The 18,235-nt window shown below is 36.2% G+C and overlaps 1 protein-coding gene across 1 annotated transcript; it reads left to right on the top strand.

The window, feature by feature from the left end:
* Nucleotides 1-3,093: 3,093 nt before the first annotated feature.
* gc2 (guanylyl cyclase 2) lies at nucleotides 3,094-14,725 on the top strand. Its single transcript, XM_067401905.1, has 19 exons — nucleotides 3,094-3,847; nucleotides 5,027-5,331; nucleotides 5,407-5,755; nucleotides 5,848-5,932; nucleotides 6,571-6,667; nucleotides 6,750-6,875; nucleotides 7,666-7,746; nucleotides 7,877-8,053; nucleotides 8,341-8,497; nucleotides 8,584-8,733; nucleotides 9,103-9,251; nucleotides 10,117-10,280; nucleotides 10,419-10,611; nucleotides 10,807-10,981; nucleotides 11,068-11,166; nucleotides 12,281-12,375; nucleotides 13,216-13,301; nucleotides 13,385-13,473; nucleotides 14,613-14,725. Exons 1-18 carry the CDS (start codon nucleotides 3,094-3,096, stop codon nucleotides 13,470-13,472), a joined length of 3,330 nt encoding a protein of 1,109 aa, XP_067258006.1. The 3' UTR covers nucleotide 13,473; nucleotides 14,613-14,725.
* Nucleotides 14,726-18,235: the final 3,510 nt, after the last annotated feature.

The raw sequence follows: 18,235 nt of genomic DNA, 5'->3' as shown, positions 1-18,235 counted from the left end.
GACCCGCAATGTACAGTCACTTTTATTCCTAAAACTTAGCAAACTTTACCAAAATTAAATGTCTGAAAAAACGATAACAGAGCAAGCTAATCTCACAGAGTTCCAGGCCACAATATCCGCCAGTCAGATACAACTGTTGGGAAATTGGATTCTACTGCCCACTATTGTATGTGTAGGTACTGCAGTTATCTTCTTCTTTCTCCTTTCCCGGATTAATAGGCAGAACTTTGAAGTCCCACCATTACACCTGAAAAAATGAAGCTATATTGCATTTTCTTTAAAAAAAAAAAATCTATCCTATTCATTATACCAACTCTTTGTGTAAAAATAATATGTATTTTTGGCAACAATTACCAGAAACTGCTCTATTTGGAAGAGCATGCACAACATTGCAATGTGCCCATCACACAGGCTGAAAATTGGATTGATATAATCTTCAGGTCATTCACTGAGGTCAGCAGTGGCATGGTGCGCAGCAGAAGAGAAGATTATAACTGTAACTCAGTTCTGGATAGGCCGTGATCGTACTTGCTGCTCATATTTGGATTTATTTCATAGCAGATTTGGAAATAACAAGAAATAATTGATTACACTGATTTTTGCATATGTTTATAGTGTTTCCATGGAGAGGACTTGCATTGATGAAGATAACAAGTTATGGAAATGAGCAATCAGACATCACTTTGCCAGTTAGAGTAGGTAAGTCAAATCCATTGGTTAGGTAATAAATTTAGTAATTAGTATCACTAATTAGTAAAGCTAGACTGTGGTTTTTAACACTGACACTGAGAGTCATAACACTGAAAATGTTTAAAAAGTTTAAAAAGTGTTGTAAATAGATAATGATAATGAATATTGTTGGTTCTACTGTCAGCTTTTTCACTTTTTCACAATTTGGTTTACTTGTTCATTTCTGTATTTCAGCTGTGATGGTCACAGTAAACTCAAGCAGCAGCACAGACATACTTGGATAATCAGATTTAAAGTCCCGTAAGTTTCATATGTACTCTGCTTTGATTATGATACCCAGTTTAATATATGATTAACAGCAATGGTTGTTCTGCAGAATTTTTGTTTTAACATGACAATAGTCTAAATGCATTAAATGTTTTATTTTAATAATGCTGAGGTGGCCAGCCTAAGCATTATTGAATTATACTGTACTCTTAACAGGATTTCAGCAATCCTCTCACTCCCAATCCTACACCATTTATAATAACCAGCACAAATGTATAGATTTAATCCAATGCACTTTCTCCATTAATGTATTTTTGCTGTTCTGAAAGCATTTTTTGCTGCATACAATGCTAATTACTAGGGGTGTGACGAGACAGGTATCTCACGAGACGAGACTCGAGATTGAGTTCACGAGATGAGACAAGATTTTTACACACTACAATTGGGTTGTTTTAACCCAGCGGTAGGGTTAAATGTTTGCCCATCCTGCTGGGTAGTTTTATTTAACTTAACTATTGTTTAAAAATTACTGTATTGCTTAATTAAAATTAACCCAAAGTATGTTGGAAATTAACATTTATTAATGTTCAATGAATAATTATTAAACAATAAACATTTATTAAATTTCTTATTAATAAATGTATATTAATAAACTATTAAACTATTAAAAAATATATATTAATAAAATATTAAAGCTTACTAATAAACATTCTCCTTTTGTCTATTATTGTTGCCTCTAATTGCATCTGGTTTTTAATTTCCCAACTATTTTGGGTTAATTTTAAGCTAGCCATATAGCAATTTTTAAACAATAGTTGGTTTAAATAAAACTGCCCAGCATGTTGGGCAAACATTTAACCCAACTGCTGGGTTAAAACAACCCAATCGCTGGGTTTGTCCATTTTCAACTCAACTTGGGTTGTTTTTAACCCAGCATTTTTTAGAGTGTATTTTTAAGAAATCCTCAATGGCAAAATACATGAAAAATATTCTGCAGGTGTATTTGAAATGATTTAACTAATCATCTTGTAATGAATGTCATTTCAGTTCTACTTTCTGAGTATGAATTATCATATGCAGTAAAAGACAACAATACTCAAGTATTGTAAAAGGTTTTGCCACTAACTCAACGGACTGACTTCTCTTCTGTATGATTTCAGTCTCTTCAGACCTTACTGTACATGATATATGAGCTTCTACAACTTTTGACCTCCTAACTGAACTCCTTTCCCCAAACTGATCATAGAAATAAAACAGTATAAATAAAAATGTTAACACTTTACAATAAGGTCTCATTTATTAACATTAATGTATTAATAACCAAGATCAACTAACAATGAGCAATATATTTGCTACAGTATTTATTAATCTTTGTTTATGTTAGTTAATAAAATAGTCATTCATTGTTAGTTCATGATAGTTCACAGTGCATTAAATAATGTTAACAAATGAAACCTTACTGTTTGTGCTTAATAAGATTAAGAGAAAACTGTTATTCATTTTTATGGTAACACTTTACAATATGTGCAACCATAAATGCACTCTCTCAATATTCAAAGTTCAAATAAGACCAACATTTTTCTTTGATACAGAGCTAAGAGATGGTTACAACTACACTGCCCAGCCTAAAATAGCTTTCATATTGGGAGATATTTGCATGCATCAGGGAGCCGCTTTCAAAATGCAGGATATTGAAATCGCGTTTGAATGTGCGCTCGCGTTTACTTTCACTTTCACGATCGCGCGTAACTCTGTAAATATGAAGCGGCGGCGACCGTTATCCAACTGAATTAAATGTTTTTTATTTAAATACAAAGAAAAACGTAATGTAAAGGTAGTGGTGGCATATTCTTTCCTAATCATAACCACTCTGTCATGGCAATATCACGAGACTACTTTTCGCCTCGACGAGAGATCTCGTCACACCCCTACTAATTACTGCATATAATGCAACTGATTTTTTTTTTTTTTTTTTGTGCAAAAAATTCAATTCCATCAATTCTATCGGTTTACATATGTTTATTTTTCTTAGTTAGCTGATGGAATGATTGACATTGAGGGCATCTCTCATGTGACAGTGAAGGAGCTCCACTGTGTGCCAACCCACCAGCTGCGTGGCTGACCTGTTACCTTGCAATGCAACGGCCATCCAGTGCCTTTCTCAGCTTACTTCCAGCATTGGCCACCAGAGGACTCCAGACCCCTGACCAAAGCTCCCATTTCACAAATAATCATAAACACACCTATTTATGTTTCTGGCTACTGTGGTCCACTGTAAGCCTTCTGTGCCTCTCCCCTGCCACCACTGCTGCCACTGTTAGAGTTGGGGTGGTGGGGCCTTGGTCATGTGACCCTCTCTTCACTAAAGCCCTGCCCGGCGTGGCTGCGCGGTTAGCTGTGGATCACATCAACAAGGACCACTTCCTTTCACAGGGCATCACGTTCGATTATGTCATCTTGGAGGAGGACTGTGAGACATCTCAGTCTTTTGCCCGTTTTCTTGGTTACTATAAACGGGCATCTGGGTTTATCGGTCCAGTTAACCCAGGCTACTGTGAGGCTGCCTCTCTCTTAGGAAAGAGTTGGAATAAGGCAGTGTTTTCCTGGTCTTGTATTGGAAATGAGCTGGATGATGCCCACAGTCACCCTACATTCGCCCGAACCATGCCCCTCCCCTCCCTTGTGCTGCTGAGCTTCATGCGGTACTTTAGTTGGGCACATGTTGGCATCATTTCATCAGCTGAGGATGTGTGGGTGGAGGCAGGTATAAGGCTGGCCAATGCCCTGCGGGGTCATGGAATGCCTGTTGGCATTGTGGCATCCGTTCGTAATGACCACACCAGCGTGCGCAATACCCTGGCCAAGGTCAAGAATGTGGCAGATATCCGTTGTGAGTTTAAAAAACCCATCTCATATGACTCTGCACTCATGTTAAACTGTAACATTTACTATCATTTTGCACTTACGAGTTCCATGTTATTTCATAATTTACTCTCCAAATGATTTTACTTAAAATCTTTGCTTTGATACTTGTACTTATCAGTATTTCCACTACTTTTCAAAAGTTTGGTTAGTCGGTTAGATTTTTTTAAATGTTTTTGAAACTTATGCTTACCAAGGCTGAAATTTATTATATCGGAAATACTGTAAAAACAGTAATATTGTGAAATATTGCAATAAAAAAGCTTTCTATTTTAATATACTGTATTTAAAAAAAAATCCCGTGATGGCAAAGCTGAATTTTCAGTTTCATTACTCCTGTCTAGAGTGTCACATGATCTTTCAGAAATCATGCTAATATGCTGATTTGTTGCTCAAAAAAGCATTTCTTAGTTGTGCTGCTTTTATTTTTGTGAAAACCTTGATACATTGTTTTTTAGGATTCTTTGATGAATAGAAAGTTCAAAAGAACAACATTTTATACAACATTTGAAACAGAAATGTGTAACATCATAAATGTCTATACTGTCACTCTTTTGATCATTTTAATGCATCTTTGATCAATAAAAGTGTTAGTTTCTTTCAAAAAAATAAATAAATAAATCTTACTGACCACAAACTTTTGGATAGTAGTGTAACGTGGGGTCCAAATGTCTAAGACCACTAGTGAAATGCTTCTGTTATAATATAACAGAATAAATCGCCTTTAAAGTTGTCCAAATGAAGTCCTTAGCAATGCATATTACTTACAAAAATAATTTTTTGATATATATATGGTAAGACATTTACAAAATATCTTCATGTTACATGATCTTTACTTAAGAAAAATCGATAATTTTGATTTGAACAATTTTGAACAATGTATTGTTGGCTACTGCTATAAATATATCCGTGCCACTTATGACTGGTTTTGTGGTCCAGGGTCACAAATTTTGTTTTTGTTTTGATTAGCAGGACCACCCTAAAAACAGTCATCTCAGACAGTTGGATCCCACTGTATTTAATATAATGATGTAAATGAATATACAATAAGATACAAATGATTGTTTGTTTTCCACTGTGCGATTTGCTCATTTGCCACTGTGCTTTCTACCTGTCCTCTCTTCTTCTCAATGCTTTTGTTTTTCAGTGGTCATCCTCGTTATGCACTCGGTGTTGATTGGTGGAGGAACCCAGAAGATGCTATTGGAGACAGCTCATGACATGCGGATGACAGACGGCTCGTTGGTGTTTATATCTTACGATACTCTCTTTTACAGTCTGCCCTACCATCACATTACCCAACCAGCCCTGCGCTATAACAGCAAGCTGCTACGAGCCTATGATGCCGTGCTCACCATCACTATTGAGTCTCCACAGGAACAGTCTTTCTACCAAGCTTTTGAAAAGGCCCAGGAGCAAGGAGAGCTGCCCAGGCACCTTAAAGCACAGCAGGTACAAATATGGTTTACACGGGGCGTAAAATGGTTTCTATGCTAATAGCTAATGTACAACCTTCACATTCTACAGGTGTCCCCATTGTTTGGCACCATCTACTCCTCCATCGTGTTCATGGCTCATGCTATGCAAAGTGTCAGGGCTTCAGGTCAATGGATGTCTGGGGGGAACATCGCCCAAAATGCCCGAAACCTGCTGTTCAAAGGTGTTAGCCTACAAGCAAACTCTTCTGACTTTGGCATGCTGGACTATGTGGTGCTGGACACAGATGGCTTTTCTTGGGAGTTACAACCTACACATCGTATAGAGATGCAGACAGATATGGTGCGCTTTCTGGGTCGGTCGATTCATTTTCCCCATGCAGGGCCACCAAAAACTGATTCCAGTTGCTGGTTTACACGTGGGATGATCTGCAGTGGAGGTGAGTGTGTATGTAAATGATAACGTGGTTTTCGCTCACATCGACATGCTTGCATTTTATGTCATATGTAACAATCACCCTCTGTGTTACAGGTGTGAATCTTTTCAGTATAGTTTTAATCTTCCTGTCTGGTTTTCTGTTCATCTTCTTCATGATGGGCTGTTCTTACTGCATCAGGTAGGCCTATTCATCAACAAATTATAACCTAAATTTATCTTAAAGGGTTAGTTCACCCTAAAATGAAAATTCTGTCATTAATTAATCACCCTCATGTCATTCCAAATGCATTCGTTCATCTTCAGAACACAAATATTTTTTTTGAGGTTTTTTTTATCTCCCATTAAAAGCAACAAAAGTACCAGAAAAGTAGTAAAGACATCTTTAATATTGTTCAATGTGACTACAGTGGTTCAACCTTAGTGTTATGAAGTGACGAGAATACTTTTCGTGCTCAGAAACAATGTACAATGTGACTTCACTGTATACTGTATAGGAAAAATGACAGGCTAGAGAGGAAATTGTTGAATAAAGATATTTTTGTTTTGTTTTTGCACACAAAAAGTATTCTCATCGCTTCATAACATTAAGGTTGAACCACTATAGTCACATTGACTTTATTATCACGTTGACTTTATTTCATCTTTGTGTTCCGAAGATGAACGAAGGTCTTACGGGTTTGAAGGCCATGAGGGTGAGTAATTAATGACAGAAATTTAATTTTTGGGTCATCAAACCCTTTAAATTTTTATGTTTTTTCAGAGTGTGTAGACTACAACAGGACATTTCTTTACAATATTTCTAATCTTTGTGTATAGGCGTAAAATTAATAAAATCCGACTGGTGCGGGGAGCCGACAAGATTTTACTGACTTTAAATGACGTCACTTTCATCAACCCCTCCCTGAGCAATAAGGTCAGTAGCACACACACGCACACATACACACAAACAAACATTTACATATGCTAATAATTAATACTTTTATCTAAAAAAACAGAAGCTCAGTTTGGATGACAGCAAGGCCAGCGATACGAGAATGAGCATTTCAGAACGAAGCCTCAAGTCTCCATTCTCTAGCCAATCTCCAGCCACCTACGAAAATTCAAATGTTGTCATTTTTGAGGTAAAAGAACAACTAAGTTATAAAAAATGGCTTATTTAACTTTTTAAATGAGTTTAAAATTAGGTGTTGATTTAATATTCACAACCAAAATATCCCTTCCAAGTCCACTCAGACCATTTATGAAAACAAAGATGCAAATATGAGTCAACATCAGTAGAAAGTGCCATAGTTACAATCGATGTTTCTGTAACCATTAGCCATGACAGATTTTTTAAATACTTATTTTTAAGCTAGGATGTATTAAATTATTCAAAAGTACAGTAAATACATTTATATTGTTACAAAACATTGATGATAATAATAGTAAATGTTTTTTGAGCAGTAAATCAGCATATTAGAATAATTTCTGAAGGATCATGTGACACTGAAGACTGGCGTAATGATGCTGAAAATTCAGCTTTACCATCACAGGAATAGATTACATATTAGAATATTTAAAAATGGTCATTTTAATATTTTGCAATGTTTTGTGTTCAATGTTTTGCTGTATTTTGGGTAAAATATAATTTTCTTTTAATATAACAATAAAAAAAATCTTACCAACCCCAAAGTTTTGAACAGTACTGCACATGGAGATTAGTCAGTCACAAGAGAGGCCATTTACAAATAGAAATCTTAATGGTAAAATATCAAAACAGCCTTTTTTTTCTAAGGGCCAGAGAAATGGTTAAAAATGGTCATGTAAATCTAGATTATGATTGTTTATGTAGACTTTATGTAAAAATTGTGGAATATTAGTCTTCTTTAATGTATACTACTTTGAACATTTACAGTGTTTCTCATTTGGCAGGGTGATTGGGCATGGCTGAAACGACTTCCGTATGGAAACTTCCGGAGCATCACTCCTAATACCAGCGATGTTTTTGAACTGGTTGGTTTTGCTACTGTTTTTACGTAGTGCTCATTCTGTTTGTAGAACCACATTCTGTGTTCTCTCTGTTTTTGATTATTTCCTTCATTTCATCATACAAATAATCACACAAGTGTTCTTTGTACTCCAGATGAAAGATATGAGGCACGAGAACATTAACCCCTTTCTAGGCTTCTTCCTTGACTGCGGAGTCTTTGCCATAGTAACAGAGTACTGTTCGCGTGGCAGCTTGGAAGATCTGTTGGTCAACGACGACGTCAAACTGGACTGGATGTTCAAGTCTTCTCTCATTCTGGACCTCATCAAGGTACTCTTACTAACAATGTGATTAGTTGAATTTAAAATTACATTTGCCTTATAAAATGTATATAAACACTGAAATAAAGCAAGCACACACTGATGATGTCTTCTGAATTGATACCCAAATCATATGTCACAAATAGAATCAATGAATTATAATAGGAATTTTAAATGTATTTATTGGTCATTAAAAAAATAATTCTTATATTAGTATTCTAGTGTGTACTTTGTTACATAAATGCATTTGCAGTTACATCACATGTATGCTTGTGTGTGTTTATGACTGGCATGCAGGGTATGAAATACCTACACCATAGGAACATTTGTCATGGAAGGCTTAAATCCAGGAACTGTGTGGTTGATGGGCGTTTTGTGCTCAAAATCACAGACTATGGCTACAATGAGGTGTTGGAATCTCAAAGGTTTCCTTATGTTGAACCGCCAGCTGAAGGTAATGTTTATTGTGAGCCTTTTCCTATTATTTCTATTCTTTTCTCCTACATAGCATGTTAATGTAATTTTTTTTAACCCCAATAGACCTGCTGTGGACCGCCCCTGAGATATTGAGAGGGTCCTACCCTGGTTTGCATGGCACTCACCCTGGTGATGTGTACAGTTTCTCAATCATCATGCAAGAGGTGGTTATGCGAGGGCCCCCGTTCTGTATGCTGGAGCAGTCTTCTGATGGTAAAGTCACATGACCCCACCATCTATACCAGGGGTTTTCAAACTTTTTGATGACACAGACACATAAATACGATGATCCCCTTGCAAAGGCCCCCCTCCTTTTAATATAAAAGCTGCTGTATATTAAATATGTGTCAAATATCTGGAATATTTGCTTTCAAATAATTTTATTTCAAATAAATTTCAACACTGTATTACTATACAAGCAATAGTATATATTTCACATTGATTTTCCCTGAACCCCATAGGATCCTACTTTGAAAACCCTTGATCTGTACTATAACTATTATTTGACTATATTGTTTTTTTTTTTGTGCAAAAATGTATTTTATGTTAAGTGTGAATCTTTAATATATCTGGATAATATAGATATTATCAAGAAGGTCCGGAAGCCTCCTCCAATGTGCCGGCCCATTGTGTCTCCGGACCACGCACCAATGGAGTGTATTCAGCTTATGAAGCAATGCTGGAATGAACAGCCAGAGAAAAGACCCACATTTGATGAAATCTTTGACCAGGTGAACATCAGTAATACTGCAAAACCATCACTATAAAGTCACATGAGATTATTCCTATTCTCTCATAGAAATCAATAATACTGTTAAAAAAAATCTAGCTGGTTGCCAGAAATTCAAAACAAAAAATACTGTGACAGTACTTCCAGTATGGCCTGTTTATTACAACTCATATTTTAATAATATAATTTATTAGGTGAAATAATGTCAATATGCTAATCTACTTGGTTTTTTTTTTTTTTTTTTTACCTTAAAATGTACTGATAACAACCATAGTAATACAGGTGGTAAAATAGAAAGCCACATGTTGAATCAGAGTTCATCGTAAATAGTCTATCCATAAAATACTCATATAACATCAGGGTAACACACTGAAAGAATGCAATAAACATTTTGAAATGTAACACAATTTCAAAACCTTCTAATGTACATTACTGATAACAAAAATGAGAATAATTTATTTAAAATGTAATGTCATGCAGGAACTTCTGGCAATGTCCTTTCTACTGGTTTTCACTGAAAAGTTACATGGTAATTCATTGTCAGTATTAAACAGTTAAATTACAAAGTGCAATGTTAATCCTTTTACTTTTATTTATATGGTAAGGTAACTAAAAAATAATAATTTAACAGGTTTTTACTGTATCATTTTAAAGTATTTTTTCTGTACAATTACAAACATATTTAGAGAGCAGTTAAAGTTGTAAGACTGAAATTATAACAGAGATTACTGACATTTGTATGTCCCTGAATAACCAAGCAATGGAGACAAATAGCAAAATGCTTTGGTAAGCTTTTGGGATCATTTTGGAGCTCAGTATTCTTATATATTCTGCCTTTCTTTGTATCTCTCTTATTCTCTTTACAGTTCAAGAATGTTAATAAAGGGAAAAAGACCAACATCATAGACTCCATGTTGCGAATGTTGGAGCAATATTCCTCCAACCTGGAGGAGTTGATCAGGGAAAGGACAGAGGAGCTGGAAATAGAGAAACAAAAGACTGAGAAACTCCTCACACAAATGTTGCCCCCGTAAGCAACCGATACACAGTCGCAGTAATGACTTTACCATCACACTAAGAAAAAAAAGTAGAGAAATAAACATGGAACCACTTTCATTCACTTGTGCTCAGTTTTAAAGTGTTCTTTTTGTTTCCTAATCCTCTGTAGGTCAGTGGCAGAGGCTCTGAAGCTGGGCACTACAGTTGAACCAGAGCATTTTGACAGTGTCAGTCTCTATTTCAGTGATATCGTTGGCTTTACCACAATCTCAGCCAACAGTGAGCCCATTGAGGTGGTCGACCTCCTCAATGACCTTTACACAACATTTGATGCCGTAATCGGCAATCATGACGTCTATAAGGTAACACTAGAAAATTTGTTCAAAGTTAGTTAATAATTTTTGTCATTGTTTGAATAAAAAAATAACTGTATAAGCGAATGCGTTTGCTTCCACAGAGATTTCATTGGTTTGTTCTAACCGTGTGAAACAGTTGTAATAAATACTGTGATCTTTCTAGTTTGCTAATGAAAGTGTCTCTGTCTCCATTGCGTGCAGGTGGAGACCATCGGTGATGCTTACATGGTGGCATCAGGTGTGCCCGTGCCCAATGGAAACCGACATGCAGCCGAGATTGCAAACATGGCCCTGGACATCCTGAGTGCTGTTGGTAGTTTCAAAATGAGGCATATGCCTGATGTTCCAGTCCGCATCCGAATAGGACTTCACTCAGGTCAGGCTGATCCATGCCATTTGGTTTAAGATTAAATGTAATAAATGTAGAAAGTTTAATTTACGTTATGTATGCTTTCCCTTTAGGTCCCTGTGTGGCCGGTGTAGTGGGTTTGACCATGCCGCGGTACTGTCTGTTCGGGGATACGGTTACCACTGCTTCTAGAATGGAGTCTACAGGAATGCGTAAGCATGTGACACTTAACTTCACCATAAACAATTCTGCTTCTGCATTTCAGAGATCAATATGTACTGTATATACAGTAGGCTGTATAAAGATATGTCTCATTAAACATTTTAACAGTGATTAAAATGATTAAAATCTGTTAAAAATAATGAACATCTGTATAATCAATGAAATTCAGTGACTGTCATCAATTGTATAATTTGCTTTGCCAGGCAAGGAAATTGTTCTTAAATTGCTAATTTAAAAATAAGACACTTAAAGGGTTAGTTCACCATTAATCACCATTAATCATTATTTATTACTCACCCTCATGTCGTTCCACACCCGTGAGATTTTCAATCATATTCGGAACACAAATTAAAATATTTTTGATGTAATCCGAGGGTTTCTGAAGCACACATTGGCAGCAATGTCATTGTCCTTTTGAGGTCCAGAAAAACATGTTTTTTTTTACAGGTTGTAAAAACATGGTTAAAATATTCAATGTGACTACAGTGACTACTACTTAATGTTGTGAAGCAGCGAGAATATTTTTTGTGCGCAAAACAAAACAAAAATAACGACTTTATTCAACAATTTCTTCTCTTCTATGTCTATCTCCTATGCAATTGATGTAGTGAACGCAGTCCAGCGCTTCTGTGTTCTACGTCAGAACACCGACTCAGTATCGGCTGCTTCAGTATCACACGCATGCATCGTGCTGCTCACGTGTACAGCGTCGGCCAATACTGAGCCGATGTTCGAATATAAAAATGGAAGCGCAGCACTGGGTTAACTATGTCAACTTGCGTAAACTGACATAGAAGAGAAGAAATTGAATAAATTCGTTATTTTTGTTTTTCTTGTCGCTTTATAACATTAAGGTTGAACCTCTGTAGTCACATGGACTATTTTAACCATGTCTTTAATACCTTTCTGGACCTCAAAATGTGCAGTTACATTGCTGCTTATGTGTGCTTCAGAAACCCTTGGATTTCATCAAAATTATCTTCATTTGTCTTTCGAAGATGAACGAAAGTCTTATGGGTTTGGGACGACATGAGGGTGAGGAATTAATGACAGGAATTTAATTTTTGGGTGAACTAACCTTTTAAAATGTGTATGTGTTTGCAGCGTATAGAATCCATGTCCATTCCAGTACAGTGAATATCCTGATGCAGCTGAAATTGGGGTACAAAGTAGAGCTGAGAGCCAGAACAGAACTGAAGGTGAGCTCCGAGTTCATCTGTAGGACATATCAAAAGATTTCATATTGTTTGTCTCACAATTACTTGTTTATACACTAAAAGTTTGGGGTCAGTTTTTTTTTAAAGAAATTTATATTTTTATTTAGCTAGGATACATTAAATTGCTCAAAAGTGACAGTGAAGACATTTACAATGTTACAAAAGATTTTAATTTTAAATAAATGCTGTGAACTTTCTTTTCATCAAGGAATTCAAAAAAAAAAAAAAAAAAAGATGACAATTTCTACAAATAAGTTGCATTAACTGTTTTTAACATTGATAATAATAAGGCATGTTTCTTGAGCACCAAATCAGCATGAATGATTTCTGAAGGATCATGTGACACTGAAGACTGGAAAATGCAGCTTTGATCACAGGAATTAAATACATTTAAAAAAATATTCAAATAGAACACAACCATTTTAAATTGTAATAATATGTCACAATATTACTGTTTTTACTGTGCTTTTAATCAAAATAAATGCAGCATTAGTGAGCATAAGAGACATCTTATAAAAACATTTAAAAAATCTTACCAACCCAGAACTATTGAATGGTAGTGTACAGTATGTTATGTTGCATTATATGATATAATGGTTCAGTGGTGATAAAACCGTATAAATAATGTAGTTGTTGTAGATCAGGCATGAATTAAATGATGCATTTTCCCCAAAAGGCAGTAAATACTCTTTATTTTATTAGCGCCATCCAACAAAGTAGGAGGATCAATGCAAAATAATTCTTGAATGATTTCTTTTCTCAACTTGAACAAAGCTGATGGGTTTAGATCGACAGGTCATCTATTTACTCTGTTCTCCACAGGGCAAGGGTATAGAAGAAACCTACTGGCTCACCGGGAGGGACGGCTTCACCAAACCGCTCCCCGTGCCACCCATACTAAAGTCAGGGTAAGGGGAGGCCTTTCCGCGGCCTGTGTCGTGCAGTCTGTGTGTGTGTGTCTTCTGTTTATTTTCTCCAATGTATTTTTCAGGCAAATGGCTCATGGCTTGCAGATGGAGGAGATAGCCGCATACAAGAAGCGGAAAGCAGAAGCACAGCTTGCAAAGAAGAAAAACTGAGGTAATGTTATGCATGGAGAATGTATAACATTACTCAATGTGGCACAGGGAGTTGAGGGAGGTGGGGAGGATGAAAGGATGGGGGGTAAAAGGTCATTGTGGGAAGTCGTTGCCAATTTTTCCTATTTTGGTTGGGTTTCATTCTCCAACCATACACAAGACTCAGTTCTTCTACTTTCAAGTAATGTTTCTCAAATGATACTACATTATCCTACTGTTTTATTTTTCCACTATTTTTTTTTATTTCTGTTCATTTCTGCAATTGTCAGTTTTATAAATTTGTAGTGAAGTTTTTTTTAATGTAAAGTTTACTTTTTATGTAATAGATTTTTACCAAAGTAACCCTTAAATCTAAATGAAGTTGTGTGTGTCTGTGATTTGGTGATGTTATAATTTCTGGTAACTTTGTACAGCCTCATAGATATTTTTGGTCTTGAATATTTGTGACTTGCCTAAGATAGTGGTTATTAAAGCTCTCTCCTTTCAGATTGGATGGCACTCCTCAGATATGGATAGCCGGCTTTTTAAAATGGATCGTCGGCTATGTTTGGCATGCTGTTATGTTTCTGTTTGTGTGTTCTGTCATGCTCTAAATGTCTTGTTTGTTCTCAGTGTTTCATGTTTCATGTCTAAATGTTTTGCTTTCCCAAGTGACATAATGTAATTTTTTGTTGCATTATTGTTAATTGTCAGTTTATGTAGACAATTTATTTTAACAAATGAAACCTTGTAAAATTTATATACGCTTATATAACCATATAACCATTAAATTAAGTTGATATTAATGTTTTCTTAAAGGGATAGTTCACCCAAAAATGAAAATTCTGTCCAAGCAGACAGAAGCAGATCTCGCCCCCCACATTGACTACCATTGTACTTTTTTTTCTTACTATGGTAGTCAGTGGGGAGCGAGATCTGCTTGGTTACAAACATTCTTCCAAATATCTTTCTTTGTGTTCAGCAGAACAAAGAAATTTGTACAGGTTTGGAACAACTTGAGGGAAGTAAATGATGACAGAATTTTCATTTTTGGGTGAACTGTCCCTTTAAATCTACTTTTCTATTTTGTGTATATTTGTTGTCGTTTGGTGATGTATTAGATACACTAAGGTGTGTTTCTACTTTGTTTTTCTGTTACAGAGTTGAATCCAAAGATTTTAAGGTGATGCTTAAGAAGGCGGTGAGGAAGATCTCCACTGTGCGTCAGGTGGCTCAGCTCACGCTATCCGATGAGGGCAATGTCTTGATCCACCATCACTGATGACCTTTAACCTTTGCCTTTTGAACCCACACCTGTACGCAGAAAGAAATGGAAGGTGGAGAAATGGAGAACAAGAGCACCAAAACTTTGTTCTTGCTAGTTTTCGGTCTGTTTTTCATTTAAAAGCATCTGATGAAGCAAGCTTGTGTGTACAGTTTACTGAACAGGGACTTCTTTTTGTTATGGTAGAAAGTCAGACTCAAATGGTAGAACATTTGCTTTGAAGAAGCTTTCAGTGTATCAAAGCATATTGAACCTACATGGCTTTTCAGTGTCTCACTAGATAAACCTTTCATTTGGAGTCTTGTTGGTTCACATCACTCATCTCAAACATGTACAGCTATAGAAAACACAAGACTCATTTCTGTCTGAGAGGCCACATATCTCTATCCTCTATAAGAAGGACCATTACGAAATGAACCAAAGTCTCACTAGGAGCTAAATTTACCCTGTGGGAATCCATTACTCAGTGAGAGGGGCGTCAGGTCCGGCTCAAAGACTTAACACATAAGTCAATTCACTTGTGGATTATCCCTCTTAGAAAACATGTCTGTGACTGAAGAAAATAGTAAATATAATATTGAGATAAACTAGAAAAGCCCACCTAATTGTGCTACCAGTATTAATATGGGGCATATGGTCCTGTGATGATTTGAATATTATAATTTTAGATGTACAAATGTTCAGGGGATAATTGCAGTCTCGATTTAAATTATATGATTTTTTTTGTTTTGTTTTGTTTTCTACATAGATGATCAATAGGCATAATCCATAATAATAGGATAACCATGAAAACCAGGTGACACAGAATATCAAATTATGTATTACAATGCATGAATCCATATTATATTGTGGTGGTTTTAGAAGCAGGATTAGCTTTATACACTACTGCTAAAAGTTTCTTGTTGGTGAGATTTTTTTCAGTGTTTTTTAAATATTATTACATATTTTAAAATGTAATTAGGGGCCAAGCACCGAAGGTGCTTAGGCACCTATTGTTATTGTTGGCGTTCCGTACGCTTATTATTATTCTTCTTCTTCTTCTTCCGCTCTTGAAGTCTATGGCAGCCCATAGAACCGCTTGCGGGAAAGTTGTGAAATTTGGCACACAGTCAGAGGACAGTCTGACCTTTGTCCATAGCAAATTTGGAGTCTCTAACTCAATCCCTCTAGCGCCACCAGCTGTCCAAATTTGCACTTATATTTATGTTAATAACTTTTGAACCATAAGGGCTAGAAACACAATTCTTTTTTCCTCTTATTCCTTGCCTCAAGACGAATCGAACGCACCATATGACGTCATTTTCCGTCATGAAAATTTTTCCGCCATTTTGAATTTTCTGAAAAACTTACTTTTTCGAACTCCTCCTAGGCCGTTACTCCGATTTTCATGAAAATTGAATCAGATCATCTTCAGACCATGCTGACAAAAAGTTATGGAATTCAAGTTGATTCCTCAAACCGTTTTCGAAAAACTAACGAACGAATTGTACGTAGTGCTTGCGAAAACAGAAGTAAGGCTGTATCTCCGCAACGCTTTATTGTATTCAGACCAAACTTGGTACATGTCATCACAAGCATGACCTGAGGTACCATGCAGTGTTTCGGTGCAGCGCCACCTACTGGTGCGGAGATATGAAAAATGGGTATTTTTGCTTATAACTTCTGATGGGTTTGTCCAAAAATCATAAATTTGGTCTCGTTGGATTCGGGGAATCATGCCGAGTCGAATGATATCCAATTTTCCCATATCGGCCATTTTGGCCGTCGGCCATTTTGAATTTTGTGCTAAAATGCTGTATTTTACGAACGCATTAACGTATCTTTACAAAACTTGGTATGGGTCATCAGCACAATGCCCTGAAGGAGCCTGAGAAGTTTCGGCACAGCGCCACATTGTGGTCAAAAGTTATAACAAAATTTACAAAAATGCTAATAACTTTTGACTGTATTCACCAATTGTAATGAAACTGGTCTCAGTAGATTCCTTGGGTCATGCTGAGAACATAGATATCACATTTGCTATAGTCAGCTAAACTTCCTGTCCGCCATATTGTTTTTCTTCAAAAACCTACTTTTTCGAACTCCTCCTAGACCGTTGCTCCAATTTTCACCAAAATTGAACCGTGTCATCTTCAGACCATGCCGACAAAAAGTTATGGATTTCAAGTCGATAAGTCAAACCGTTTTCGTATACCGGAGCAAAGAATTTGAGATGTGATGCAAAAATTACCCTTGAAGCTGTATCTCTACAATGCTTTGACATATTTAGACCAAACTTGGTACATGTCATCACAAGCATGACCTGAGGCATTATACAGTGTTTCGGTGCAGCGCCACCTACTGGAGTGGAGATATGAAAAATTGTTATTTTGCTCATAACTTCTGATGAGTTGGACCAAAATTCATAAATTTGGTATGGGTCATCAGGACAATGCCCTGAAGGAGCCTGAGAAGTTTCAGACCAGCGCCACCTCGTGGTCAAAAGTTATAACATAATTTACAAAAATGCTAATAACTTTTGACTGTATTCACCAATTGTAATGAAACTGGTCTCAGTAGATTCCTTGGGTCATGCTGAGAACATAGATATCACATTTGCTATAGTCAGCTAAACTTCCTGTCCGCCATATTGTTTTTCTTTAAAAACCTACTTTTTCGAATTCCTCCTAGACCGTTGCTCCGATTTTCACCAAAATTGAACCGTGTCATCGTCAGACCATGCCGACAAAAAGTTATGGATTTCAAGTCGATATGTCAAACCGTTTTCGTATACCAGAGCAAAGAATTTGAGGCATGATGCAAAAACGACTCTTGAAGCTGTATCTCTTCAGTGCTTTGACATATTCAGACCAAACTTGGTATGTGTCTTCACAAGCATGACCTGAGGCAGCATACTCTGTTTCGGCGCAGCGCCACCTACTGGAGTGGAGATATTAAAAATGCCATTTTTGCTTATAACTTCTGATGGGTTTGACCAAAATTCATAAATTTGGTATGGGTCATCAGGACAATGCACTGAAGGAGCCTTTGGCCAGCTTGTGGTCAAAAGATATAACAAAATTGACAAAAATGCTAATAACTTTTTTTCTAATTGCTCACTACTGCTGGTCTGATGCTCCCAGCCATGTTGGCTTGCTTCTTGTGCCATTTTTGTGCTTGGCCCCGTAATTGCTGCTTGCAGCTATATTTTATTTCTGTGATGGCAAAGATCATTACTGCAGTTTTCAGTCACATGATTCTTCAGAAATCATTCTAATATGTTGATTTGCTGCTTAAGAAACATTTCTTATTATCAATGTTGAAACCAGGTGTGAATCATGATATTTTTGTGGAAATATTTTATAGAATGTTCAGAAACCACATTTATTTGGAATGGAATATCTTTCAAAAAAAAATGTCCTAACCCCAAACTTTTGAACGGTAGTGTATGTATTTTTAGACAAATACTGTTTTATTTTAAAAAAAAAAAAAATCCATATGTACTGTAAAAATAAAAATG

The sequence above is a fragment of the Chanodichthys erythropterus genome, chromosome 11, assembly GCF_024489055.1.
Source record: "Chanodichthys erythropterus isolate Z2021 chromosome 11, ASM2448905v1, whole genome shotgun sequence".
Classification (NCBI taxonomy): Eukaryota; Metazoa; Chordata; class Actinopteri; order Cypriniformes; family Xenocyprididae; genus Chanodichthys; species Chanodichthys erythropterus.
The sequence above is the reverse complement of the archived record's forward strand: the minus strand, read 5'-3'. Positions and strand labels throughout refer to the sequence as shown.

Excerpts from the sequence above, each read along its gene's own strand:
- gc2 (XM_067401905.1), top strand. The coding sequence starts at position 3,094 with ATGCAACGGCCATCCAGTGCCTTTCTCAGCTTACTTCCAGCATTGGCC. Across the intron at positions 3,848-5,026 it reads GAATGTGGCAGATATCCGTT|TGGTCATCCTCGTTATGCAC; the intron begins GTGAGTTTAAAA and ends TTTGTTTTTCAG. Across the intron at positions 8,498-8,583 it reads TGTTGAACCGCCAGCTGAAG|ACCTGCTGTGGACCGCCCCT; the intron begins GTAATGTTTATT and ends TAACCCCAATAG.